General features: G+C 36.0%; 2 protein-coding genes and 1 long non-coding RNA gene across 6 annotated transcripts in view; 1 reads left to right on the top strand and 2 right to left on the bottom strand.

The window, feature by feature from the left end:
- Positions 1-26,223, top strand: part of LOC124642239 (protein madd-4-like) — a 150,743-nt gene extending 124,520 nt beyond the window's left edge. The window contains exons 13-28 of one of the 4 annotated variants that reach the window (XM_047180581.1): positions 2,719-2,842; positions 3,195-3,316; positions 4,157-4,238; positions 4,794-4,961; positions 6,309-6,491; positions 6,986-7,138; positions 9,893-10,071; positions 10,569-10,666; positions 11,567-11,676; positions 13,135-13,227; positions 13,676-13,923; positions 14,052-14,160; positions 14,859-15,015; positions 15,440-15,585; positions 21,607-21,775; positions 22,755-26,223. In XM_047180581.1, coding sequence (XP_047036537.1) covers positions 2,719-2,842; positions 3,195-3,316; positions 4,157-4,238; positions 4,794-4,961; positions 6,309-6,491; positions 6,986-7,138; positions 9,893-10,071; positions 10,569-10,666; positions 11,567-11,676; positions 13,135-13,227; positions 13,676-13,923; positions 14,052-14,160; positions 14,859-15,015; positions 15,440-15,585; positions 21,607-21,775; positions 22,755-22,861 — 2,248 coding nt within the window. In that variant the 3' untranslated portion in view covers positions 22,862-26,223. Of the gene's footprint in view, positions 1-2,718; positions 2,843-3,194; positions 3,317-4,156; positions 4,239-4,793; positions 4,962-6,308; positions 6,492-6,985; positions 7,139-9,892; positions 10,072-10,565; positions 10,667-11,566; positions 11,677-13,134; positions 13,228-13,675; positions 13,924-14,051; positions 14,161-14,858; positions 15,016-15,439; positions 15,586-21,606; positions 21,776-22,754 lie in introns of all 4 variants that reach the window. The other 3 variants (XM_047180582.1, XM_047180580.1, XM_047180583.1) reach the window with 3 other exon arrangements.
- LOC124642240 lies at positions 222-2,190 on the bottom strand. Its single transcript, XM_047180584.1, has 2 exons — positions 1,350-2,190; positions 222-674 (listed from the first exon to the last, which is right to left on the bottom strand). Exons 1-2 carry the CDS (start codon positions 2,148-2,150, stop codon positions 228-230), a joined length of 1,248 nt encoding a protein of 415 aa, XP_047036540.1. The 5' UTR covers positions 2,151-2,190; the 3' UTR covers positions 222-227.
- On the bottom strand, positions 5,133-5,963 carry LOC124642242. The gene is made up of 2 exons (XR_006985745.1): positions 5,803-5,963; positions 5,133-5,703 (listed from the first exon to the last, which is right to left on the bottom strand). It is a non-coding gene; the product is annotated as an uncharacterized LOC124642242 (long non-coding RNA).
- Positions 26,224-26,764: the final 541 nt, after the last annotated feature.

The following is a 26,764-nucleotide window of genomic DNA, read 5'->3' as shown; positions in this document are numbered from 1 at the left end:
GAAGGAGACGGTTCTTTATTTGTTATGCGTGTTTAGAAAAAGTTTACTCAACATTTGTCATAAAAAACTGCAGTAAATATTATCGTATCGCAAAAACCTAATGTAAGATTAGAAGTTATTGAATAAAACACAGAAAACCTTGGCCAGTAGGTAGGTAATAAGTCTATGGCAACAGAAACTTTTCCCTCAAAGTATCATTGACACAAAAAGAAACAACCAAATCAAATTCACGAATTTATTTTCTCTAAAAGCTTATCCAATACTCCATTATCGACAGACTCTTGAACAACATCATTGACCTTGTACTTAAACAGTTCATTCTCCTCAGGAATTTCCGAACTATCCATACTAAGATCTAACCTCGAACCTCTTAGCAAAGATTCATCTGCTGCGGCCATTGCTACTATCCTTAGCTCAATCATAGCTATGAGCAACCCGTAAGCTCTGAACTCTTCAAAATCAGTATTAAAATCTTCTTTCTTATATACTTCTTCGGCCTTTATATCGAATTTGTTGAGAAAGACTTTTAAGTTGTCATAGTATATGACTTTGAGCAGTTCTAAGTGTTCCGTTCTGAAAGCTGAGTCTGTGCAAATGTATAGAAAATACATGATGTCTGTGACTGGGTTGGCGTAGCGCATCGCTTGGAAATCTATGAAGCTCACTTTTTCTGTCTGAAAATAAAAGAAATATACGAATTAGGCATCTCATTGAACATCTTTGGCAATCGTTACGGGTAGTCGGAAGCCAGTAAGTCTGACAACCACTCTTACAGCAGTCTTAGCGGTATTACCTGGGTAACTGGGTCAGATAGATAATCGCTCCTTGTAAAACACTGGTACCAACTCAGCTGCATCAAGTTAGACTGGAAGCCGACCTTAACATAGTTGGGAAAAAGATAGGCATATGATGACAAATAAGGCAACATTTTTATTGGTCAAATGCAGCTATCACTGCAAATCTCTCTATAAAATAATACAAGCGTAATGATAGTAATTATTATCTTGTTGGTAAGCAAATTGATAAGATTGAGTGTTTTTAATTGATAAAACAGCTGACAATCATTTATTTTGATTACTGTATCATGTTATGTGTGACGTCATAGTGTGCTTCCATTTGTTTTACTAACTTCCCAAAAAGGAGGAGGTTCAAAGTTCGTACCTATTCCCTTGAATAGTATAAAAATAAATAAATAGGCAAGTCGAAGATCGGTATCATGGACCATTTTACAAATTAAAAAGGTAGCAATACATGACCTTATGTCATTTTAATCTATGCTATTACAGAAACATCCTTTATGGCAGACTTAAAGTGATTGGTCTATCAATAGATTCTTTGGTATTACTTACCTCATGTTTAAACAACATATTATTGACCCAACAGTCTCCATGACATAAAATATTAGTTTTACTCGGCTTCGTATACATTTGCAGCAATTCCAATAATTTCACATCAACTTTCTCCAGTTTCTTCTTAGCATCTTCATCCTTCACCACTTTAAGTGACATTTCAAAAGATTCAAAGAAATAATTCCTTAATTTCGTCTTATTTAAAAAGTGGTCTTGATACAATAAATCGTGAAAATCTGACTTAGTTTCTGCAAATGTCATAGTCTCTTTGGTTTGAAATACAAATGACAAAGCATGAAATTTTGCCAGTTCACTTATAACTGCACTAATTTCTTTGATTCCCAAGTTTTCAAATTTCACCAATTTGTCATCAGCTATGTATCCTTTTGCTTTCAAATCTTCCAAAATTATCACCTCATTGGCATCTTCTGTGTTAGAATATAAACACTCAGAGAGTTCCAGTCTTTCATGTTCGTACAACACATTTTGTAATTGTTGAAACTTGCTAATAACCTTAGCATAAGCCAGCACTTCTCTTTCATGTAACTTGTGGAACAAAACCTGCCTCTCACTGTACACTAAACATTTGACAATAACACTGATATCATTTTCGTCACTATTTGTATCTCTTATCTCGACTCTAAACACATTTGCTATGTAATTCGCTCTTTTAGCACTTATACAGTCGACCGTATATTCAAAATCTTCAATGCCTTTATCATGGGCCACTTTGTTGATAGAACTGTGAAGCTCAAAGCCGTTAAAATCGTCAGGTTCACTAATATGTACGTCTAGAGACATTTTGCGTCACTTCACTTGCCATACTGACTCCTTATTGAGTATTAATCATGCGATATGCTTCTTATCTTCTGATAAGTCAGTATCAACACGTAAATATTTGTTTAGATTACGTTTGGCAGGTTTTATTTTTTTAATAGTACTACCGTTTACTATTTGATGTTTCTATCTTTAGGCCGCCGATTTTTTTGCCATTAGTTAATATTGTAACACTTACCTAACACTTCATAAACTGAGCGGAAAACTACATAGGTATATCAGAATACTTAAAACCCTACTACTGTGAAGTGTTTTGGCCATATCACCGTTCAAGTGTTAGAGGAAGACGAGGCTTTGTAAATAAGTAGCTGCGTCTCTTTTTATGATTAACAGCAATAAACGTTTAACTAAATAGACATAAGCTTGATAAATTTCTTAAAACTCTAGACAGGAAAATAGGTACTGTAGAAGACGTACTCACCCATATATGTACCTATGTATCCATGTGACTTGTAACCGACCGTGTGTAAAAGGTGTCCTGATTTTATTATATTTTTTGAACGGTAACCTGATTATATTTCAATTTCAACAGCAGACTACTCACTTTTGGAACTTCGAGTAACATCAGGGTAGCACCAGGGTCACCAGGAAAATCCTATTCTTGGAAAGAAAAGGGCTATACAAGCTGCAGTGCCTCTTGTCTCAGTGGAGTTCAGGTAAATAAATGTTATATAGATACTAACTTAGGTACATAAATTATATTATTTAAATATATAGATAAGTGCTTAAAATCTCAACTTGATTGAAATAAAAGTTCATATTTAATTGTTATGCGTAGTTCATACTGACATCAGTACTGTATTACACTGGGGATTGGTTACCATTTACTCCGTCACACTCACTTTTTAACGATTTCCGAGAAATAGTTCCCTCGGAACGTGGGCGAAATCGCATGAGGAATCTAATTTACCTTTGCTGTTCGCCAAAAATATTAGGTTTCGCGCATTGCCCATCTTCCAAATGGCTGGTTCGATTTCGGGTCAACTGACATAATTATTTTTGTTCCAGGAACTGATCATCCAGTGTGTAAGAGATGAAGATGGAAAGAACGCCTCGCCTTACATGTGTGACCCCCTCACCAAACCTGAGAACAGGGTCAGGACCTGCAACGATCATCCTTGCCCACCCAGGTACATTTACCAATGTTATGAAGCTGAAGGGTCTGTTTAATTGAATACACTACTAGGAAAACTTTTGAAGTCTAACTCCTTGGTATTGGGTTGCACGGGTAACTGGGTTGAGGAGGTCAAATAGGGCAGTCGCTCCTTGTAAAGCACTGGTACTCAGCTACATCCGGTTAGACTGGCAGCCAACCCCAACATAGTTGGGAAAAGGCTCAGAGGATGACTAGGAAAACTGTTTATCTGGCTTTGCGAAGTAGTTCCTACTAGACGCGCTTGAAAACAACGTGGTAGTCTAGAATATTAAAGATTCTAGAACAAAATCTTAAAAAAAATATGCCATTACATTTAACCCAAAAAATATGAATATCCGAATTGGAAGGCTCTTTTTGAAAAGGTTATTTACATTAAACTCAATGGAACTGCAATATCCAATACTTGCAAACATATAATTATGTACGTAAGAATGCTCTTCAGTCCAATTAATTAACATTATTTGTCCATTATCTCATTGCGGAGTTTTCTTCCTTTTAATTAACGTTCTTCTCTACATGATGTAATGTATGCATAAGTATAGCATTAAAAAAACGGCCATTTCTTTCCCTCCATAGGTAGGATGTTTGTTGTTTAAAACTAAAGAGTTGGTTCAGTGTTAAGTGTACCACGGCACACGAGTGAAACCACTGGCAGAAACTAGTATATGACAAGTTACAATATTTACCGTAACAGATAACAAACCCTACCAATGACATAGAAAGCATTCAAATTCGATACCAAAGCACCCCAAAGTCAATGTAAGAATCCGTCCCACCCCGACCCATATACTAATTTGCCCCACCCTTTATCCAGGTGGAACTATACGGAGTTCTCGCAGTGCACCAAGTCTTGCGGCATCGGGATACAAACGAGAGAGGTCACTTGTATACACGAGGTGAGTTTTAGGGTAGAAAGGCAAAAAAATAGAGGATTAAATGTGCAGATGTCTGAAATTAAATTAAAAAAAAAAAAACAGTTTTGTAGTTAGTACTGTCGAAGATGTATTTTTCGCATAGTTTTGTGTTCTTGAACGATGGCAAGATATTTAGCCAAGAGTACTTTTGCACTAGCGGATTTTCCACTCTGTTCTTACGAGAGATGTCACAAGTACACAAGCGCACCTGAAACCGCGAGGTTTTGTTACACGCGCGAAATAATCAGCTAGTTTGGAAGCGTTTTAATATCACTAGAAGTTTTCGTCACTGACAAAATAGTGACGAATAGGTTCTATATCTTATCCCATCTAAATCTATTAAAACACTAAAAAATAAGCAACGTTGCTTTAAAATATTAGTGGCCTTACTACAAAAACTTTAACCACTTTTTTACACTTGTCTAAAAAAAATGTGGCTCCAAAATGAACCATATGTCAACGTCATAATTTGGACACACAGTCCACTACTGGACATGCCCCCTTTAACTTCGTTACTAATTTCCCACTTTACCCCAGGTGACACGAGGTGGCACAAACACAGTGGTGGTACCGAACAGCATGTGTCCACAACCGCCCCCGCCGGACCGGCAGTACTGCAATGTGCTGGACTGCCCAGTGAGGTGGCACTCCGGAGAATGGTCCAAGTGCTCCAAGACTTGTGGAGGGGGGATAAAGCAGAGAGACGTATGTATTTTAACCTTTAAGTATGGACGTGTTTTTTTTTTAACACTTCTGCGGACGTGGAGTCTCACAGGCTCCTGTATGCACACACTCTTTTTTTGAGAATTTGATATAAGGTTGCTTTAAAACTGATTGGGTATTGAAGTTAAGGGATTTAGCAATAAAATAACGTGCTTCTGTAATCAACTTTTATTTAAAAAAATATAGAAATGTGAAAAATCAAAAATTATGGCACTTTTAAGTCTAAATTTACTTAGGCTACATTTTTAGATATTTAAAACAGCCAAACTTATTACTATAACAAAATGAGTCTTTTTTTCATAAAATATAATACATAAGGAACCAAAAACACAAAACAACTACTTCAGGTAACTAATACAAAAAATATTGACAACAGTCTAATAACGCAAATTTATTGATAGTCAGTGCACAAACGTCTAGAACATTGGAGACACACAGATTTCTTGCATCCAACATAAACATAGGTATATCGATGTTGGTCCTGATCTTCATCACTGGCACTCTCATGATTTTGTATTAGTTCGGACTCCACTATAAACAAACCTTCAATATTCTCTTCATTGTCAGACTGATCCGTAGCTAACAACTCACTCACTTCTTGTTTGAAAGTTGGATCTGCGACACGAAATTTTTTTCGCGCAGGGCTTTGAATAGAACCCGTAGACGGTCCTTTTGATTTAGAATTACCTGCATTATTTATTTTTGACATTTTGTACTACAAAATCTGAAATAAACATAATCGCCCTTATAAAATATATTATATGACAACAATGGACGTGTAGCCTGACAGGCTCCAGTCAATTTTTATATGGTTATTACTCACGTGACATTCACCGGACGACACAACCTCCACCCTCGTTGGTAGTTTGGCAACTAAAACAAAAGCTACTGAGCCGCTCAATCGCGGGGAGCAGGGGGAAATAGGCGAAACTATGAAAACGTAAACATTAAGTAGCCTGTGAGACTCCACGTCCATACTTAAAGGTTAAATAGCCTTCAGTTCTTTTTATCTTCGACAAGGCTTTATGATTAAACAAAGCACAAACAGTTCTTATGGGAACTTTTTGTGATATTTTTTGGTAATTTTTGTATATTAGGTAACTTGCATTTTTAGTAAAATGGTAGAAAAGGAAAAAATATAGGCCTAAGAATGGTTAAGGAATAGCTGTTAGAGCTAAAGTCCATATTTGGATTTTTTTATGATTATAGGTAGGTATCTATTGAAAATAGCACCAATATGTTTCAGAAATAGTTCCTGAAAGAAATACTAACTACAAGTACCATTAGACTTTCGTTTTTAAATATTCTTTACAAACAATCTCACCCCAGGTGGAATGCAAACAAATAATGGCCCAATCCCACGTGGTGGAGAGACCAGCCTCGCTCTGCAGTTCCCCCCGGCCGGCGAGCACCAAGTCCTGCAACTCCAGACCCTGTCTGCTGGACACGGCTTCACCGGAGATATCGCTGGCTAACAGCTCGTATATACAGCATGACCCGAAGAAGAAAAAGGTATGGGTTTTTTGTTTGAAAGGAGGAGGATTGCTGTTAGTTTTTTACCGGGTTTCCAAAAAGAAGGCAGAATTTTCGGTGAGGAAAATTGATTCACATATAGTGACTTAGGTGTACTTAAAAAAAAAATGGCTGCTTCGATACAGTCTTCTTATAGTGCTTAACTAAATCTTGCCAAGTTAAAAGTTTATTATTGCATGTTATAAAATCTGATTAAATATCAGTTTTGAAGATATATACGTAACAAACTATCAAAAAGCCATATATATTCTTTACTGTCACAATTTTGTGCAAATAAATAATGCAATTCTAGTTAAATATCAACCAATTCTAAGTTCAATCGTTACGAAATAAAGTGACACAACTAGAAGTCAAGATATTATAAATTACGTCACTAAAAAAAATCTTACCGAAGGCTACCTTTGTTATATCTCTCTACCTATCTACGTACTCATATATCTACCAAACAGAATAGTAATATATTCTATTCACAGGTGACAGTAAAGGTAGGAGGGTCGGCAACAATATTCTATGGTACTCAAGTCAAAATCAAATGTCCAGTGAAAGGGTACAATAGGACCAAAATACAATGGGCCAAGGACCATCAGATCATTAGCAAGTCCAAGAAGTATAAGATTTCCAGGAAGGTAAGGTTCTGAATATTCTGAGTTATATTGTTTGATTTTGTGTCTGAATAATGGTGAACACAGACTTATCAGACTCGACCGGGAAGGAAATGAATATTTGTATAAATTGTATGAAACTTCACCCTCTTGCACGCTTGAATTGGCAGAATCGTCGCGTTTGTGTTTTAATATAATAAATAATAGTTTAAAAAAACTAAAAAACACGCTTTTTATAGAAAAATAAACTAAAAAATAGAAAATAAATTTTAATGAATTTAAATTAAGAAAACAGTGTTAAAAATTTCAATGAATATAAATTAATAATAGTGTGAATACAAAAAAAAATATTTTAAAAAAAAACTAAAAAACACGCTTTTTATAGAAAAATAAACTAAAAAATATAAAATAAATTTTAATGAATTTAAATTAAGAAAACAGTGTTAAAAATTTCAATGAATATAAATTAATAATAGTGTGAATACAAAAAAAAATATTTAAAAAAAGCGTGGGGTGCATGGTGTCAATAGTTATAAATATTTTATTGACAGATATGAGTACAGTGATTTTAATTTCGATAATATCTTAAAAAGCACCCCACGCTTTTTTTAATTTTTTTTTTTTTGTATTCACACTATTATTAATTTATATTCATTGAAATTTTTAACACTGTTTTCTTAATTTAAATTCATTAAAATTTATTTTCTATTTTTTAGTTTATTTTTCTATAAAAAGCGTGTTTTTTAGTTTTTTTAAACTATTATTTATTTTCTACTTTTTAGTTTGTTTTAAAACTATTATTTGTTTTGTAGAATTAAAATTCTTTTTAGTATACAAAAATTTGTCAATATTAGAGAAAACGGCTAAAGATAATTATTGGAAATAAAAATTAACATCGAGTCCTGCCTTATCGACTGTAGAGAAAAAATCTAGAAAATTTTAATTAATTTTCTTACCTTATCGACTATAGATGAAAATTATATAAATTAACAAAAATCATATTTTGCAAATTGAAAAGCCTAGAAGTCGGTGTCTAATGGATGTTACTAAGTTAATTTTGCCACCGACTTCTAGGCCGATGCACCTAAAATTAGTTTTTTTTTTTTGCTTTTTAGTGTTTTGGGAAGTCAGTTTAATTTTTTTGTAAAAAGGTTATTTATTTAAAGCTTTTCAGTGATATGAATAGTTGTCACTATCCATACATGTGGGAAGTTCTCATCAATACAAAGAATATAAGTCCAAACGAGGTAGTTTACATTTTCAGTTGTCGAGTTCCCTCGACTTTCTCTGGTCTCCATCATCAGGTCAGCTCTAAACCTTCACTGTTGCAAAGGTCTTGTCAATAGAAATAATTTAAGCCCAAACACGAGGTAGTTTACATATTCAGTTGTCGAGTTCCCTCGACCCTCTCTGGTCTCCATCATCAGGTCAGCTCCAAATCTTCACAGTTGAATAGTGCTTTTAGGCGTACACCTGAGTGTCAAGTTTTTACCCTATGTATGCCTACAACTTTTGAAGGTTGCCCTCGATTTCTCAGGGTTTCCATCATCAGATCCTGACCTGATGACTATGGGACCAACTGGCAGCTATTCCGAGTCGAACAAAAAAAGAATCACGTAAATCGGTCTATAAACCTCGGAGTAATCGATGTGTATGTGTAACCTACTCCTTTTTGGGAAGTCGGTTAAAAATGGAATAATTTTATCAAATTAGTGTATTGTCATCGGTCCTCAATAAATCTACAAAGTTTGAACGAAATCTGGCCGTTTAAAGTGGGTCAAAATCGCGCCCAAAGAAGTCGGTTACAAACCTACAAACATACAGGTGAAGCTAATAAAAAGCGTGTAAAAAGTCAGAAATTAGTGTTGGGTAAAATCTTTTACTTTATACAATTAGGAGAGGTATGCACGGTTTAGGTTTTTAGAACTCTTTACTTATATGAAATCGTATGAAAATTCTCAGTTTAGTGCAGGATAGGTAATTCGACCGAACCGTCCGGATCTAAAAGAATCCGATTTCCGAAGACATCGAGCAAAGTAATATGTTGCAGATTTTTTCCGAGCATTCGGCTTAGAGAAGATACCGTATTTTAAAAGCTTTTATTTTACTTGCAATGTATGTATGTATCTATGTGTGTTCGGGTGGAATTTTACAACTCAATTTTAAGGCACTTGCCCTCAACCGATTGAGCTGAATTTTTTTTTTACGTTTCTCTAGAATTCGATTCTGACAAGTGTGCGTTCACTATAAAGCAGGTTTTTACGAACGAATGCGCCAAGTTTCTCGTTGTGAAGTACAAAAAAATTTAGTTTTCTCAAAGCACTCAAAACTGTGGCAAAGTGTTCGCGTCTCTTTATGTAAGTTTTATCGCGTATTTGTGAAAAATGGTTCGTTCTAGTGTATTTCAAATTGTAGATTTTATGGTTGTCAAAATGTTGGATTAACTAACAACTTGGCGTTTAGCGTGATAAGATTTGTTTTTTAGTTAGGAAATAACAAAACAGGTGTACAATTGCAGGTAGATACAATCATATTACATTTTGTTTATAAATCAATGTTTTCAACCATAGAGTTGGACATATGAGGTACAAATTGATGCGGAAGTGGAAACCTTCGCCCAAAAAATGCAAAAAAGAAAAGTAGTATTTTTTTATTCTTATTTTGTCAATTTTCATTTTTTGTGTCACTAAGTAGTGCCACTAAGTATATTATACAGTTATCACTTTCTACCTCATGCTTGTCACGCTAAATATTTCCTAAACCTCTTGTCTTCCCCAGGGTGCCCTCCGCATAAACTCGCTCTCCCTCCGCGACCACGGAGTCTACACCTGCGTAGCCGGCAGGTCCAGTGCTAACCTGACGCTGCTAGTCAAGCCGAGACCTGGAGAGTTTCCCTCCAGCGAGGAGATTGAGAGGCACAAGGCGCTGGATGAGCCGTCCTCACCGCTGTCTGATAGGTAAGGTCGTAAAAACTTTGACACCAGCGAATTTCCTCGATTTTCAAACAGTTGACATCTAATCACATTGGTGGATTTTCCGCTCGGTCTGATAGCAGCTATGCGCCTGACAGCAAATAATTGACAACCGCCTTCTTTTTTTTAAACGACGTCAAAAATCATCCCCTCCCGCTGTGGGTTAGCAGCGGTGTGGGAGTGTTAGACTCTCACTGACTAAAAACCGTCGTGCTCCGTCGTAGGCCTTTTATGTACCAGGGCCTTTCGAACAATCTCGAAGCCCTGGCAGGACAACCGCCTTCTTCACCCGAAATGGGTTACACGAAAACGAACGGTCTCGCTACGTGCGGCAAATCTGCCAGTGTGAAAGAGTAGGTATCTAAAAATATTTTTTTTTGTTCTTACGCACTGTTTGACTGGCATATCAAAAATATACAATCTCCTATACCTACAACTCATAGTGGGTTCAGCTTTGACAAATGCGTATTTCTCAACAGCAGAGCGGACGGTCGATATAGAGCCATGATCGGCTCTGATGACCAGTCGCATGAACAGCGGCCGGGGGACTCCAGGAAGAATTATAAGAATAGGCAGAAAGGTAAGCTGGTGTTGCGAATAATCTTTGGCTAGGTACAAAAAGAGTTAGAATTATTTCAAGCAGATAACAAAAAAAAAATAATAGGTACTAGTAATATCCAGATTTCTAATAAAAAAAATAGGATCCGAGACGTGATTATGCTTTTAAAAAAGTACGTCCACAGCGTTGTTAAAATCATGCTGAAAATTTCAAAAATTGAAACTGTTATTTTTCATAAACTGCATACTTTTCAAAACCGTAAAACTAAAAGTAAATAACACGAGTTTTGCAACAAATTAATTAAGATCGGACACTGGCGTGCTTAACGAGTGCCCTGCAAACACTAGATAAATTCCGAATTAAAAATCTTAATTTCTCGTACATTTTGAACATTTTTGAGCACTGTGCAAAAAATTGTTAACCTATTTCTTAATTTGCGGGCTGCAGTTTTATAAAAATGTTTTGTAAACTTTTCTCCACTGTTCTTCGGTTTTGAAATTGCCTTGTTTTATATTTCAGGCGTTTTATTTCGAGTACAAACTGAAAGCATTTAATCAAAATTGGGTATCAATAAAATATTTAAAAACAATACGTTATTAATTGTTACATAAAACCCAGCTACATAAAAAATTATAGGTTTTTATTTACGCACAAGTTTTATATTATTTCTGGAAAACATCACTATAACTAACCTACATTATATCTGAGTAGATATATATCATACCTACATTATTGTAAAGCCTACTTACATTGTAGGTAGGTACGGGCGCATAAAGCTCAATAAGTTTTAGACATCTCTACCACAAAATTATTGAATTATCATCATCATCCATCAGCCTTGTAATTGTCCTAATACAAACACTTATTTTGCCACAACTTGAAACACTTTTTTCTAAAACCTGTACCCTATTACTTTACTAGGTAAAATCGACAAAGTTCGAGACGCTCTCTACGGCAACACGGCCACCACGAGTACTAAAGCATCGCCCAGCTTCAACTCGCAAGAACGAGATATGTATGATGAACACGAGGTAAGATAACTTATGTACAACTTTAACTAAAAGTCTCTTATGTAATTGTGTTGATAAATCGTCAAAAAAGTATCTATTACAATATTTTTCTATTTACTTTAAAAAATTCGCGTCAATCGAAATGTGTCAAAAATGGAGATTTTATATACCTACATTAAAATATAATAATTGCCTGTACCTATCTGTTTACATTATAAAAATATTTCATTGATCAAATAACTCCTTTTAACGGTCCAAAATCAGCTCAAATTTTCAAACACACAGTTACTTTCGCTTTTACCATAATAGTCAGGACCCTCTTAACTGACAGCTTCAGACTTCGATCACAAAATCTTCCATCTGTTACCAATATTCACACAAAATCGTTCCCCTAATTTCAAAATCCCCTAATTTATAATCACGAACCGATAATCTCCGTCCTTTAGTCTACAATGTAATGACAATCATAAAATTTACAACCGATTTCATGGCGAACATAAAACTGTTATATCGAGATGATGTTGTTGCGAGATCACTTAGAGTAGACGCACACAAAAAACTTTTAGTCGGCCGACAGTTTGTTCGGGCTCTCATATAGTCAGAGTCAATAGTTAGAAGTCAGTAAGTCTGACACCAGTCTTACGAAGGGGAACTGGGTTGAGGAGGTCAGATAGGCAATCGCTCCTTGTAAAAAACACTGGTACTCAGCAGCATCGGGTTGGACTGGAAGCCGACACCAATAGTTAGGAAAAGGCTCGGTAGAAGATGACGCTTATAACAACGATTAGATATTTGTCCGGTATCAAAGCGACTGCAAAATTGAATTATCGATTTATCTTTAAAAAAAAAATCCAACCGTGCGGCAACTGTCGGCCGACTGTTTACTCTTCAGTCTGCGGTTCTGTTACTTATCATCGGCATAAATTCAACATAATCATGTTTTATGGCCACTGTATAAAGCACTTTGTTACCTGATGTAATGTTTCGGATTTTGGTAATCAACGTCTTAAAACGAGTGGAAGTATTTTATGTTGGTCTTGATCATTCTTCTATCTTTATAATGAAGAACTTATGCCTATTATTGTTCAAAACATTCACCAGAGTAAGAAGAGTAGGTACCTATCTTTAAAAACATTCAGGAGCACCCTTTTCTACTAGTAATTGACTTGAACCACGAAAAATCGTGTTAGTATTCAAACACATTAACTGCGCATTAGAATATCTATCCATTTATTGTTTTCTAAAGATAAAATTTTGTCATCGCTCAAAGACATTAAACACATAACATGGCCCCATACGAATCAACGTAAGAATACTATAGTTTTTATGATTACTCTTCAAACCAAAACTAAGCTTTAAATAGATTACATACATCTTAAAAAACGTCTATTTGCCACAAAAAACGTACGATTTATCAACACAACACCTCAAGCTTACCTAACAACCTTCGCACGCCGCTTGGACCGTTCCGTACTGAAGAAGAGTGCCGTATCCTCCCAGATGCTACCGCCCAAGCGCAGCAGTGCCTCCCGGCTACTGCCCTGCCTCCATTATATTGTAATGCAGCTTCAGGTGAGAAGTTCCCAGAATAGAGGGGTTCAGGGATCTTTGGGGAAGGATGGCATGCCCTTTGCATGAGGTTTCATTCTTAGATGGTGTTTTTTTTTTTCGTTTTTTGGAGGTAGAACTGCTATTTTCTCTCATCATGTAGGCGGTCATTTTCATTTTTGTTTTGGTGGTGAATAGCCTACGTAATATGAAATTGGTTTGGTTGACTTATTTTAATTTTCATTGATGTCATGACATGTAGGTATCTTCCTTTTCATCAGATCTTTATATCGTTGGCTTCAAGCCAATAGGTATCTATTAACAAATTAACATCATTACTTAGTGCCCGAAAACAACTTTTTGGTCATAGTGTAGCAATCTTTAATTACTTTTTTTTTGTAAATTTTTAAAGAAATGTTTCGCTTGATCTCTCTTGCATTCACCTGAGAACATTTGTAATTGATATGTTCAGATGTTTTGGAATTTCCAGGGTCTTGGAAACTCGAGGGGTCAACGGACCGTTGACTCCATCATAATGTACCAAAACTATGGAGTTCCTGCCAAAACTCACGTTATCAATATGGAAGACAAGCAGATTGTGTTCCCAGAAGATGATGACTCTGATATCATTATTGTTAACGAGGATTATAATAGAAACGTTATCAGGGATATACCTGTTGAGAGTCTTAAAGATTTTGGGGAAACCACTACGGAGCGAAGGTAAGCATTCATACTCTTACTACCAAATTACCCACACGGAGAACTACAAAATATATAACTGTGATATCTATGATTAGAGTCAAAAAGTAGTATTTCAACTAAGCTAAGATAAAATTCCTCCCATCTAGGCTAGAAGCTGTGGATGCCCACGAATACGTGTGGATGACCACTGATTGGTCTCCATGCAGCGCACTCTGTGGTCAAACTGGCCATCAAGTCAGAGGGGCTGTTTGTCAGGTAATTATTTTGATAAATTATTGGCGATGCAAAGATTCTAACTAGCGCCTCTAGTGTCAAAATTGTGAAGCTGTCTAAGAACTACACTTTGACAGATATCCATACAATTTGTGACAAAATAAAAAATGAAAAATGTGTAAATTTTCATCGAGACATAAATTGTATAGAAAAGGCTGTCAGTGTCGTTCTTAGACAGCTTGCAAATGTCGCCACTAGAGGTGTGCGGATAATTTTCACATCGCCAAGATGACTTTGAATAATATATTTATTTATTTACACCACTAATCTACCATTACCGGTTTATCTTAACATAATGCGATAGATAGGACACAATAGTAAATGGTAATAATATTTAATTAGGCAGATAATTTTGTGTTAGCATAAAGGTTATTGACATTTTTAGCAAATTCTTACCTTTTCGACAAAAGGTAGAAGAGTCGTCTTCATTTACCTATCTTTATCTTACTTACCTTTATCTATAATTATCGGGTAGGTTTTTAGCCGGCAAGTCTGGCACACCACCTAATCCATGAGGATTTAAAAGAAAAAAGTCACTGATGAGCTAGATGAGTGAGATGACACTTTACGTGTTTACCCTCCGAGCCTTTTTCTCAACTATGTTGGGGTCGGCTTCCAGTCTAAAAGGATGTAGCTAAGTACCAGTGCTTTACGTTTTAAAATGAACCTTTTTTGTTCAGCACAAGACAGAAAACAGCACCATAACAGTGGAGACTGAGGAGTGTCTGTCTCGGGGAGCTGCCGGGCCCAGCGTGCTTCGGGAGTGCACGGGACAGCGCTGCGCCGGCTGGCGGGCCGCGCCCTGGTCTGCGCCCAAGTGTCTCAGCACTGGAGCTGGTTAGTATACTGCAAAAAATTTTTCATAGTTATCCACCTAACTCCCTTTCCCCTATATACTGTACCTACGCTGCTTTTTACAAAGTCGCTTTTTGCCTCATTTCACCAAGACATCTATTTAGAACAAGAGCAGACCGCATCTGCCGCGAGATGTTTTTTGATGTCAGCAAAATTTAAGAGTTCCACCAGTTTGCCGTCGCTGTGATTGCTTAAGATAACTTCTATTAGTAGGCACATCAATAACTAGGCTTAGTCAGTTAGACCGTCACGTTTTCATACGTTCCAAAAGCAGAATAAACAGAGGTTATTTGATACCTAAAAATCCATTCTAAAAATAAGTGTGTTGTTTAAGCACAACCTGCCAATCCGCAAATTAAGTAGGTACAAATACCCGCAACTAATCTCCCATTCTTCTCCAAAACAGCCATCATCAGGCGTCGCGTGGAATGCGTGTCGGAAAACGGCACGACGCTGCTGGAGACGTCGTGTGACGTCACTACTAGGCCGGAGAAGGTCAGGAATGACGCCAGCCCTTGCAGAGCCACGTGGGCTGTTGGTCCTTGGAGTAAGGTGAGAAAACTGGTTAAGGTATAACTGATCAACTCAAATCGAAGTCAAGGTATAACATTAACAATATTAAGTATAGAGAGGTATTATGATAAACAATATCTATACATATAATAAATCTGTAGAAAGTGATTGTTTGTTCGGGATTCACGTAAAATCTACGAATTTAATGCAGACAATGCTTATATACAAAAGTTCTACGTAACTTGGGGTATTACTTAGGCTTTGTTTCATCGAAATCGGTTCACTCTATCAAAAGATATGATTAATTTAGTGAATTCAAGATGTAAAATATTACGACACGCAATCTGTTTGACAAAACAGTACATGTTAAAGTAGCTCCATCTGTGGTAAATAAAAAACATCAAGAAGCGAGGTGGTAAATAACAATGAATTACCATTTACATTCTTTATATACTATTATTTCAATAGATGGAGTTGTGTATTTTCCGTAATTCACCATATTTTAACACGTAGTGTAATTTTTCGATAGACATTTCAATAGTGTTTGTCAGTTTGCCGTGCCACATCAAAATCCAACTATAATTATTACCTTGATGAAAGGAAAATTAATAGATCTCAGCCAAATTTAAAACGGTGCCATCTAAATTATTTTTTGAACATTATGTCAAAAATGATGACTTTAGTGGAACACTTAATTATAATTTAAAGTTACAGATGGAGTTCATATCAGGATTTTTTCATAAACATAGTTTTGCTTATCTTCCACTAATGTGGTGGCCTTAAACAAATTACTTTGAGTGAGTAGTATTATTTTTTCTGATGCAAAATATGAAAACTTAATCCTAGAAGAAATCAGGATCTATCTCTCGCAAGCGCTGCTAAGCGTGAGGTAATGTAGGCTTCTGTAGCTTTAAAAACCAGCCCAGATACAAAGTGCAGATAAGTAATGGGAGCTGCCTTATCGCGTCTGAAAACGTACAAAATACGCGTCGCATACCAGAGACATGCTTACTTTCAACTTCCGATCGCAATTAATACACTGTTCACGATTACGAACAGTCTCAGTTAGACCCGAGCCAAGTCTAAAAAAACACCTTTTATATAAAACTACGTTTGATATCATTCAATTACAAAGACAGAATTGTTCTCTGTTGCAAATCCTATCCACCTATATCCTATCCTAATCCAGAATGTATTGCAGGTGTGCATTGCACAAAAACCAATGGTAACCTATTCGAGAAGTCAAAAGAGTTGACCTGCCAACGTCAGCTTCTGCGCTAAGCAAGTGTTCTTAATAGTACCATCAGAATTACATTCATCGTTGAATGAGGTGAATAAATTTTCAGAAACCACAATAACAGTAGGAGCCAAAGCGTATTATCGCTTCATAGAGCCCTGATTGGCCCCAGGTGACCAAGTCGGGTCTGATTTGTTCGTTCATCAGATCAGAAAGTGTTTCGGTGGATACTTACTGTCGTCCTGTTTACGTGTGACACAAAATATGGTATATAAACGTCCTCCGCAAGAGCGAAATTTTCCCAGTGTGCGGTAGTGACGCACAGTATACAACACTTATGTTTCTTTTGATTTGCTGGCTCCACCAAGAAATGACAAATTGCGAGCGTACATTTTGAAAATCTTGGCAAAACTGCAGGTTTCAAGTACGAACACATGAAGTGGACTCTCTCAGATACGTACATTTTGCCTATTCGTGAACTAATGCAAACATTTCGGTGGAGTCCCGGCTTAGGCCACCACATTAGGCGTGCGCGATCCTCGGGCGTGTGAGTAGCGCGGGCGCCGCGCGTGCGTCGCGAGCGCGTTGCGTGAGCGTCGCGTTTTGCTGCCCTGCGGCATTTGTAGCGCGCTCGCGGCGCGCACGCGCCGCTCTCCTTGACGTTTAACTGCTAAGGCGTTTAGCGGGCGGCGGGGATAGCGGGCGAAGGGGTAAGAACGCAACTCGAGCGCCGCGTGTTCGCCTCGAGCGCGTCGCTTGCACTCTTCACACATGCCGCAGGGCAGCAAAACGCGATGTTCACGCAGCGCGCTCGCGACGCCCGCGCTACTCACACGCCCGAGGATCGCGCACGCCTAATGTGGGGTCAGCCTTACCATAGTGAGTAAGTGAAACTATCCTACCCTATGCGCCTGCTGATGATGATGACTCATTTCATCATCCATCCAGCTATTCCCCAACTATGTTGGTGTTGGCTTCCAGTCGCCGAATCTGTTCGAGTACCAATATTTTGCTTGGAGCGACTACCTATCTGATCTCTTCAATCCAGTCACATTACAAGACATTATCCATGGTAAGACTGACAGACTTTCTGGCTTCTGATTAGTCACAGCAGCTGCAGAAAATGTACAAATGACAGCTTTGTCAGACTCAAAGCATATAGACATAGATTATAGCTGTTTCCTGTGAAAATTACTTACGCACTATACGTAATAATTTTCCAAATTGGCTGACTAGATCCAGAGATATTCACAACGTCACAAACTTTACTTCTTTTGTTTAGATAAATGGTCACATCCACAACACAACCTTGATCATTGAATCTATGCGACTGCTAAGTGCTAATCCTATATAATTATACTGTCACGTGAAAGAATGCACCTACGGGATAAGTAGTATTTTTAACCCCCGACGCAAAAACGACGGGGTGTTATAAGTTTGACGTGTCTCTGTGTGTGTGTGTGTGTGTGTGTGTGTGTGTGTGTGTGTGTGTGTGTATGTGGCATCGTAGCTCCCAAACGGATGATCCGATTGTAATGCGGTTTTTTTTGTTTAAAAGGTATGTCAGTCGGGAGTGTTCTTAGCTATGTTTGGTGGAAATCGGTTCAGTTCTTCAAGGTCATCAGCTCGTTTGATAGGTGTGATAGGAATGTTACACGCTCAGTTTACTTGCAAGTATATGTGGGATCTGAAATTTGAAACACTAATGTCTTTTGGAACCACTGAGCTGGTCTGCTGTTAGGGCACGAAGGTAGGAGACGTAACCCTGAACTGCCTTTTAGTAAACCCGTCGAGTTTGAGCTCGTTGAATTTGTCTTGACGAGTTCTCTTCATGTTTCTGATTGACGAGAACCTGATGCTGGAAATGGGATGTGGCGAATGAAACCCTGGAATGCTGGAATGAAACGGATAAACCGATTTATATTTTTGCTGAAAATCTAGAATGTCCAAAGGTTAATCTTTATTGTTTCTCAATCTGTGCAATTCTCCCAGAGCCAGTTTGTCATGAGGATTGTTAAACAGCTTCCTTTGGCCGAGATCGCATATAGCGACCCCATCTTAAGATAAAATAAATTAAATGAAAGAAGGAAAAATTAAGGAGCTCCTTTAAAAAGCATGAAATAAAATTAAATTATAAATTTTAAAAAACCCCCGACCCAAAAAAAGTACGCAATAATTATGACAAAAGGTTAAAAACGCTAAACCCTATAAAAAGCAAAAAATAACTTTTAACACTACGTAAACTAAATTTTGACGAGTCGGGGGACCGCTTTTTACCTTCATAAATACTTACATAAATCAAATGATACCTACCTAATTACAACATTCGTTTTAAAAAAAAACACGTATCTAAAGTAATGAATTAGAGCGGTCCCCCGACACGACAAAATTTAGTTTACGTAGTGTTAAAAGTTATTTTTTGCTTTTTATAGGGTTTAGCGTTTTTAACCTTTTGTCATAATTATTGCGTACTTTTTTTGGGTCGGGGGTTTTTTAAAATTTATAATTTAATTTTATTTCATGCTTTTTGACGATTCTATATTGCCCACGCAGACGAAGTTGCGGGCAACAGCTAGTTAAGTATAAATTGAAAGTCATTTTCCAGTGTTGGAATAAAGAGTTGGTGCCTTACTGTCCACATGTTTTTGCTTGATTAACTACTAAAGTAAATGGTTTGAAGATAGCTAGTAACCTTGGGAAAAGTTATGGGGTATAGCTATTACGTAAGATTAAAATTGTCGGAAATATGTAGTAAACAAGCAACAAAATTTCGGGTTCTAAACTCGCTTCGTTTAATCGACGAACAATTTTGTATAAATTAGTGACATATAGAAAACTCAGAAGCATACGTTTATTGAACTAAGGGCGGTTTGTAAAAGACACATAAAAATCCCTTTTATGAGAGAAATCAAACTTTAATCCGCAATACTTTAAGTGCTACTATTAAATGCATAAAATTTCGCTATAACTCTATTTTATGCGCTCATTTTATGAAACGATATTAAATTTTGTTGGTTTAGGATTTCCCTTGTGTATGAGTTATACTCAAAGCTGCAATAGTTTTTAGAAAACGGGAATCTTACGAGAGCATAGGTATATAAAAATAAACTTGCATTTAAGATAGAAACACAGCCACTCGTAAAACAAATAAATAGTCAAAAACTCGTACCTATCTTTCAAAATATTCCGATTCTGATTTTTGGTATCCCTTCTTATCGCATTATTGATTTTCTCCTAACATACTTTGCCATATCATACAGCTATAATTGTTTGTTGCTATTCTCACACCGATTTGAAGTTCCTTTCAGTGATAGTGGTGAAGGGTGGGCGTTTTGGGGGCTGTCTTTTGTAAATTTCTGACTTTCGAAAAGTGATTCAAAAATATTTCTGATTTTGATAACCGAGTTGAGGAAGGCTTCTTTTAATCCGAGTGTGCAAAGTAGTTCCTTAAGGACGCGCGAGAAACCGCTGGTGGAGGCTATTTCAATCATATTTGTGTAAAGCAGTTACTACAACTAGTTCTCTCGTAACCGAAGAACAATTAACAAGCCATTGCTAAGCTTTTGCTGCACTATTGTAAAGTTCTAAATGAAAACCATAAAGCCTTTCAGTGTTTCAATCGATGTTCGTTCAATTTTCTGTTCATTCGTTCAAAACTAGCACAAAGCTTTTGTAGTTGGGGCCAATAATTCTAGTAAAATACTGAGGACATTAATAGTTGGTTGATAGTTTTTGTCCTTTGATGGATCTACTGAAACTGCGTTGAAGAAGTATAATAGGCAGTCGCTCTATGTTCAACATAGGTGGAGAAAGCTTAGGCAAATGATGGTCAATGATGTAATAAAAGCTAATACCCACTCTCTGTATAGACAGGATATTATCTTTGACATAATGACGTCAATTCATAATTACTTGCATCTCGCATTAAAAAATCACGACTGTGTCACACAGTGATAACGCCGACGTTAGGTGTCCTCGCGTTTAATGACTACCAGCTCGGCTGAACCTGCTTTACCTAGTTCCAGTACTCACTGAACCTGAGGATCGCGAGAACTTAAGGACCTAAACACCCGATTTGACATCAGGGGCCCGATTCGGCTAAGAAAAAAATTGAAATTAAGTTAGGGTGCTTACATAAAGAAACAGGTTTCCGGTACAGACAAACCTGTACGGGTAGGTACCGATCAGTGCAGGTATAATATTTCAATACAATCCTATTCACTCACACACAAACAGGTAAACAACCTGTTTCTTTATAAGTAAGTCAATAGGATTGTATTGAAATATTATACCTGCACTGATCGGTACCTACCCGTACAGGTTTGTCTGTACCGGCAACCTGTTTCTTTATGTAAGCACCCTTAATAATGACAAAATTGAATAGAAATTGAATCGCAATATGTAGCAGTTTTAACCTTAGCGGGCATTCTGCTACTAATATAAGAGCAATCGTATTCCAATAACATTCGATTGGTTTGCGATTGGTCTGCCATTTGGTCTGTACAGTAGTTTGCTCTACAATCATATTCAATCGTAAATAATTTGCAGACAATATGATTTATTATTGAATCACAGAAACTAAAAAACGTTTACTTATTTAAAAGAAAAAAATAGCGGAATGCCACATACGTAACTGGATGGATCTCAGTTGGATGTGAATCGTAGGTATATCGTTTAAGTAAAATTGGTAGAATCGCGCCTCAGCTCGGCTTAACCTGCTTTACCTAGTTCCCGTGCTCACCCCAAAATTGAGGATCGCCAGCACTTACGTAAACACCCGATTCGACATCAGTCTACAACCTTAACCCTGTATTCCTCCCCAGTGCGTAGGCGCATGCTCGTCGGTGGGCCGGCAGCACCGTGCGCTGCGTTGCGTATGGCGGGCGGCGGGCGCGAGACGCCGCAAGGAGCGCAGTGCGGCGACCGCGTGCGAGGGCCTCAAGCGCCCCGGAGTCACGAGACCTTGTCAGGTGCACGCGTGTCTTCATAAAGGTAATTTTGAAGATTTTTGGTGCTGGGAGATAATAAGGTGATCTTGCTGTAAATGGAGTATGAAGTATTGAAAATATCCCATAGCAGTTTTTTTTTTATTCTTTAATGATCTTTTTTGGCCAAGTTCACTGAAGGCCAAGACAGTTTCGATCCATCTTTCAGTATCGAATGGTCATTCCAATCGTTATTTCATTATTATTAATGCGAAAACAATTCTTTCTTTATGTCTGTCTCACTTTCACGTCAATCCTGCTGAACCGATTTAAATGAAAACCACACAGATATTCTAGACCCTAAGAAAGGACATATTTTTTATCCGGTTGCGTGAAGTAGTTCCCTCGGTACGCAGAACCGCGAGAAACAGCTTGTATAAATATAAATGAAACTCGAAATCTCCCTCTACTATAAACCTTTTGATTAAAACGTTACTCATCTCATGAACAGTGTTAATCTTTGGATCCTACTAGAATATACATAGCAGACTAATCAGAAATTCCCTTTATGCGAACTCTTGGGGAACCTTTACTGCTAAATCTTGCAGTGAAGGAAAAGCTACGTAGCTCAAATAACTATGAACAGTATGGCGTCGTTATACAAAATGGTACTTTATTTTAAAAAATACATATGTGCATCCGAATTGAGAACCCCTCCCTTTCGGGAAGTCGGTTACAAAGCGTTCTTCATTCTAAAGATATCTATCCACTTGATATGTTAAGTAACTTCTGATATAAATAACTATTTATAGTTTATTTCCACCATTCTATTAGTTCGATAAGATAAAATATTACGTCTATAGTTAGGATTAATTATGCCTTAAGGTAAAACACATAGATATATTTATCCAGAAGTCCGAACGACTTTGTTTGACCGCATCTGTTTTCAAAAACAAAACATTCTGCCTAAAAAGGGCTATATTATTTACCCGTGCATAAGTGCTACTGTGTCAATAACACTATACTAATGACTATTTTGTCCACAGATGGCACCTGTCGGGACAGTTCCCGGTTCTGCGAGAACGTAAGAGCGATGAACATGTGCGCTCTCAAACGCTATAGAGAGCAATGCTGCAAAACTTGCTCCGATTGAACGGAACGCAACGAGTTCGTAATTAGAACGCTCTCGTTTCAAATAGCGCGCGAATATGAGTGACGGGGATTCGAAAATGGAATGACATGTTCGTTTTTTTTTTTTCAATATGCCTGTCGGTCTTGGGGAGGAATTTAAAAAAGAAGAAATAATACCGACATTTATAATATACCTAAAACCTTCTAATACTATGCTAGAAACCGTTTGATCAAACGTGAGATAATACGATCAAAATGTACAAGCATACACACATACCTACAGGTATGTGGTAAACTGACAACCTCTTTTTTGGAGTCGGTAAAAAATTAGAGTAAACAACAAATTAAATAACTCCACTGTTAAATTACAAGCAAACCAACACTAATCCTATTACTAATTTGACAGTTCGAAATAATTGCATTATGCTCCGTACTGCTCTAACTCGTACAGTTAAAGTAGATGGAACACTAATTTCACCATTTCCAACCAAAATCAACGCTATTGTTTAAGATAATTATAATTCGGAATTCAACTACAGATAGTGCAATATTTCACGAGCTCGATTCAAACTACTGAATTATTAATAAGTGAAATGTTGTCATCCAGCGAGGCGCTTTTCGAATTCAAACGGGTTTCATTGCGGAATGGCCGCCATTTGCAATTTCCCACTAATCCTGTCATTTACGTTATTAAATTAAATTGGTAAATAAATATATTATTCTACAATGATAATAGCTTTTTTGTCCGTTTTCTTGGCGGATTTTTTACATCTAAAATCAATTCAGCTGTTTAACAGAGGAGTTCTTAAATACGGTCAAAGTACTTAATTAAATACAACTAAGTATTTGAGAAAAAATATTAAAATGCAGTCTGAAAGTGTTTCATTTCTAAATTATCTAGGTATAAAAGATGGTAGTAACATTTTCAGAAATAAAGAAAAAAAAAAAAAAAAACAAAAAGTCTTCTAGATTGAACTGCGAACGAATGAATGGAATTCTCCGTCACTCAGATTTGAATGAACGCTTTCCAGTGACATTCGGAATGAACTTTTTAATAATGGGTAAGGACAGATTGTGAAGTGATGTAACGGAATGCTGTTTCTTTTTAAACCTACATACAAAATGAGTAAAATTGTTACTGTATTAAATTAAAATAGCAAAAGTTTTAATTCCAAACAGTGCGTAAAAAATGTACCTCGCGAATTATTTTCAAGAATTTCAGCCAAGTATTAAAATAAAAATATAACATTGTTAGTGCTGTTTCTGAAAAATATGAAACTAATGAATTTATGAATTTAAAATTTGAGAAAAATTGCAATCTCTTTGGAGATCTGAAAGTAGAGTTAAGAACAGATAGATAGTTTACAAGCGGGTGTGAAAGAGAAAGCTATATGTAAGCACGATAGATTTAGTCGTGAAGCACAGCTAACCAAACAAAATGGTTCATAATGAATATTTATAAAAATGTAAATTATTTCAAAGTTATAGCCCTCGAATTGATTATGTAAGTAGTAAACAAAATATTTAGAAAAAATGTTTTGTACTATATACAATTAATGTAAATATATATTATTGAATATTATTATTATTGAGCACCCTACGCTACGCTTGCTCCTATAATATGATAAAGCACAAAGTTAATAATTTAATCAATAAAAATTAGGGAAAGAAATATTTAGCAAAAATTGCCAAAAGAAAAAACAAGAGTGTATGTAACGTACAGTCATGTTACAAAGTGCTATTTAATTTTGTTTATATATTTTTTTCTTCTATGTCGTAGATAGATTTGTTTTTTAGAAATAAAAATGTATGTATATTGGACATATTAAAATAATGATGTAGGAAAAATAATTATTTCTGATGAAAAAAATTATAAGCAATACGATTCGCTGAAATACATTTAAAAATGTAAATATTTATGCGATTGTTTAAAAGATGTTGAGCCCATTCGTAGATTGGGTTTTAGTGGAATTTCATAGTTTCATTATAATTTACTTATTTAGTAAGGTCACAGATATAGGTAAAACAATTCTGGGTTTTCTAGTTCTTGTTGTTTGTCTGTGTTTCAGCTCACCCTAGAAGGGCGAAGCGTGAAATACGTTTTTATTAAAGCACGGTGCAGTATTATGAATTACGAAGTATATAATTATGTTTAGATAAACAATTTATTGTCAATTGTTAGTGGCATTATCCAATTTGTATATAATTGAAACTACATAGCTATGCAAATATTGTTCCAAAGTTGGTCGTGTTATTTACTTGTGGGTTTTCATTTACCAATGTTATTTAAAAATCAAAAACTAAAAACGGTCAAATAATTATTTTTAGTCAACAATTTAAGTAAAATCATGACCAAAGAATAACATGAACAAAATCAAAACCCAATAGTAAATTAAGTTACAAAGGCTCACGAATTCTCTAAGACGTAATGTTTTAGTTTAAGTACGCAACTTCCCTTATATTTAAGAACTTTAAAATGAATATTGACGTAATAACTAAACGCTTAAAAGGAGTATTTTTATTTCTACTTTACCCTTAATAAAATCTACAATGTTACTTTCTTATTATATTGTAATTTTAACGAGTTCATTTACCTATATTAGAAAAATATTAGACAGCTTTATTTTTTGTGAAAGCTCATGTATTAAAAATACTTCATATCAATAAAGTACTGCCATTTTTACGAGAGGTTTTTACTTTTGTCGCCGAGTGTACTTGCCTAATACTTTTATCTTAAGCCTATTGTCTGCGTTGACATTATCATTAGATTCACTCTAAAAGGATTCGGACAACTTACATCGTACCTTTTTTAGCTTTTAAAAAGGTGAATTGAATTGAAAATAATTTAGAAAAACCCCAATCTCTGTCACTTTAAAGGGATTTTTGGTAATTTAAAAATTTCATTCAAAGAAAAGTAAAAAAAATAACAGCGAAAATTCCTTTGACATTACATATTAAATTAAAAATTCTAGCATGCAATCTCATAGTCAGTTACGATAACATCTAGATTTGTCAAAGTAGATAATAAGCTAAGAACACCACATGCGCGGAGTACGAATAATTTCGTCCCACAAAACAATGTCCGTGCATGTTGTGAATGTGAGTGCAATATACATAACCGCGCAGGTGTAACAGAGACAGGAGAAATAGGTCAATGTCCGCAATTCTTCGTGCTCCGCGCGCGTAGTACGAATATATCCGATATCATAATACTTTACAATCAATCTATCATTATGTTTTGCGTACTAACTGTATTGTGTAAACTTAAAAATAAATATTAACAATGTAACAATTATAATTTGTAAGTCTCAGAGAATAAGTCCAAATTGTACATTGTACCAAGAATTTTCAAATAAAAAATATATTATATGAATAAGTTACTCAGACTCGACTTTTATTCATTTCCTGAATTTCACAAAGATTTCCTTAGAACACAGGTTTAAAAGTACGTAAGTAACAAGTAATAGAAAAGTTAAAGTTAAAAGTTAGAACCATCAAATCATATGGAGGCTACTTGCTTGTCATCCACATTTAAGTATCACAGCATTATAAATAAACTATCATAAATTCATAGAACCAATTTATTTTTACTGTACTCTGGTACGGTACCTACACTATCTCGACAAATATAATGAAGGGGAAGTATTTTTTTGTTAGTTTGTACCTTAAAGGCTCCGAAACTATTAACTTAAAATTAGGAAATCACTTTTGGGGCGCTCTACTATTTCCGAGTACATACATACATAGACTATATTTTATCCCGGTACGGAAAGAAGTTCCCCGAGATGCGAATGAAACAGCTAGATTATTATAATACCTTTATAGAAATTGCAGTCACTAAAACCAGCTACAATACATAATTTCAATCAATAAAATAATAATATTCAACCTACAAACTCAAATAATCTCAATTCCCACACGCCAT

Source organism: Helicoverpa zea, chromosome 24 (assembly GCF_022581195.2).
Source record: "Helicoverpa zea isolate HzStark_Cry1AcR chromosome 24, ilHelZeax1.1, whole genome shotgun sequence".
Lineage (NCBI taxonomy): Eukaryota > Metazoa > Arthropoda > Insecta > Lepidoptera > Noctuidae > Helicoverpa > Helicoverpa zea.
The sequence above is the reverse complement of the archived record's forward strand: the minus strand, read 5'-3'. Positions and strand labels throughout refer to the sequence as shown.

Coding starts and splice junctions, on each gene's coding strand:
- LOC124642240 (XM_047180584.1), bottom strand. CDS start 2,150: ATGTCTCTAGACGTACATATTAGTGAACCTGACGATTTTAACGGCTTT. Junction 675..1,349: donor ATATGTTGTTTAAACATGAG/GTAAGTAATACC, acceptor TTTTATTTTCAG/ACAGAAAAAGTGAGCTTCAT.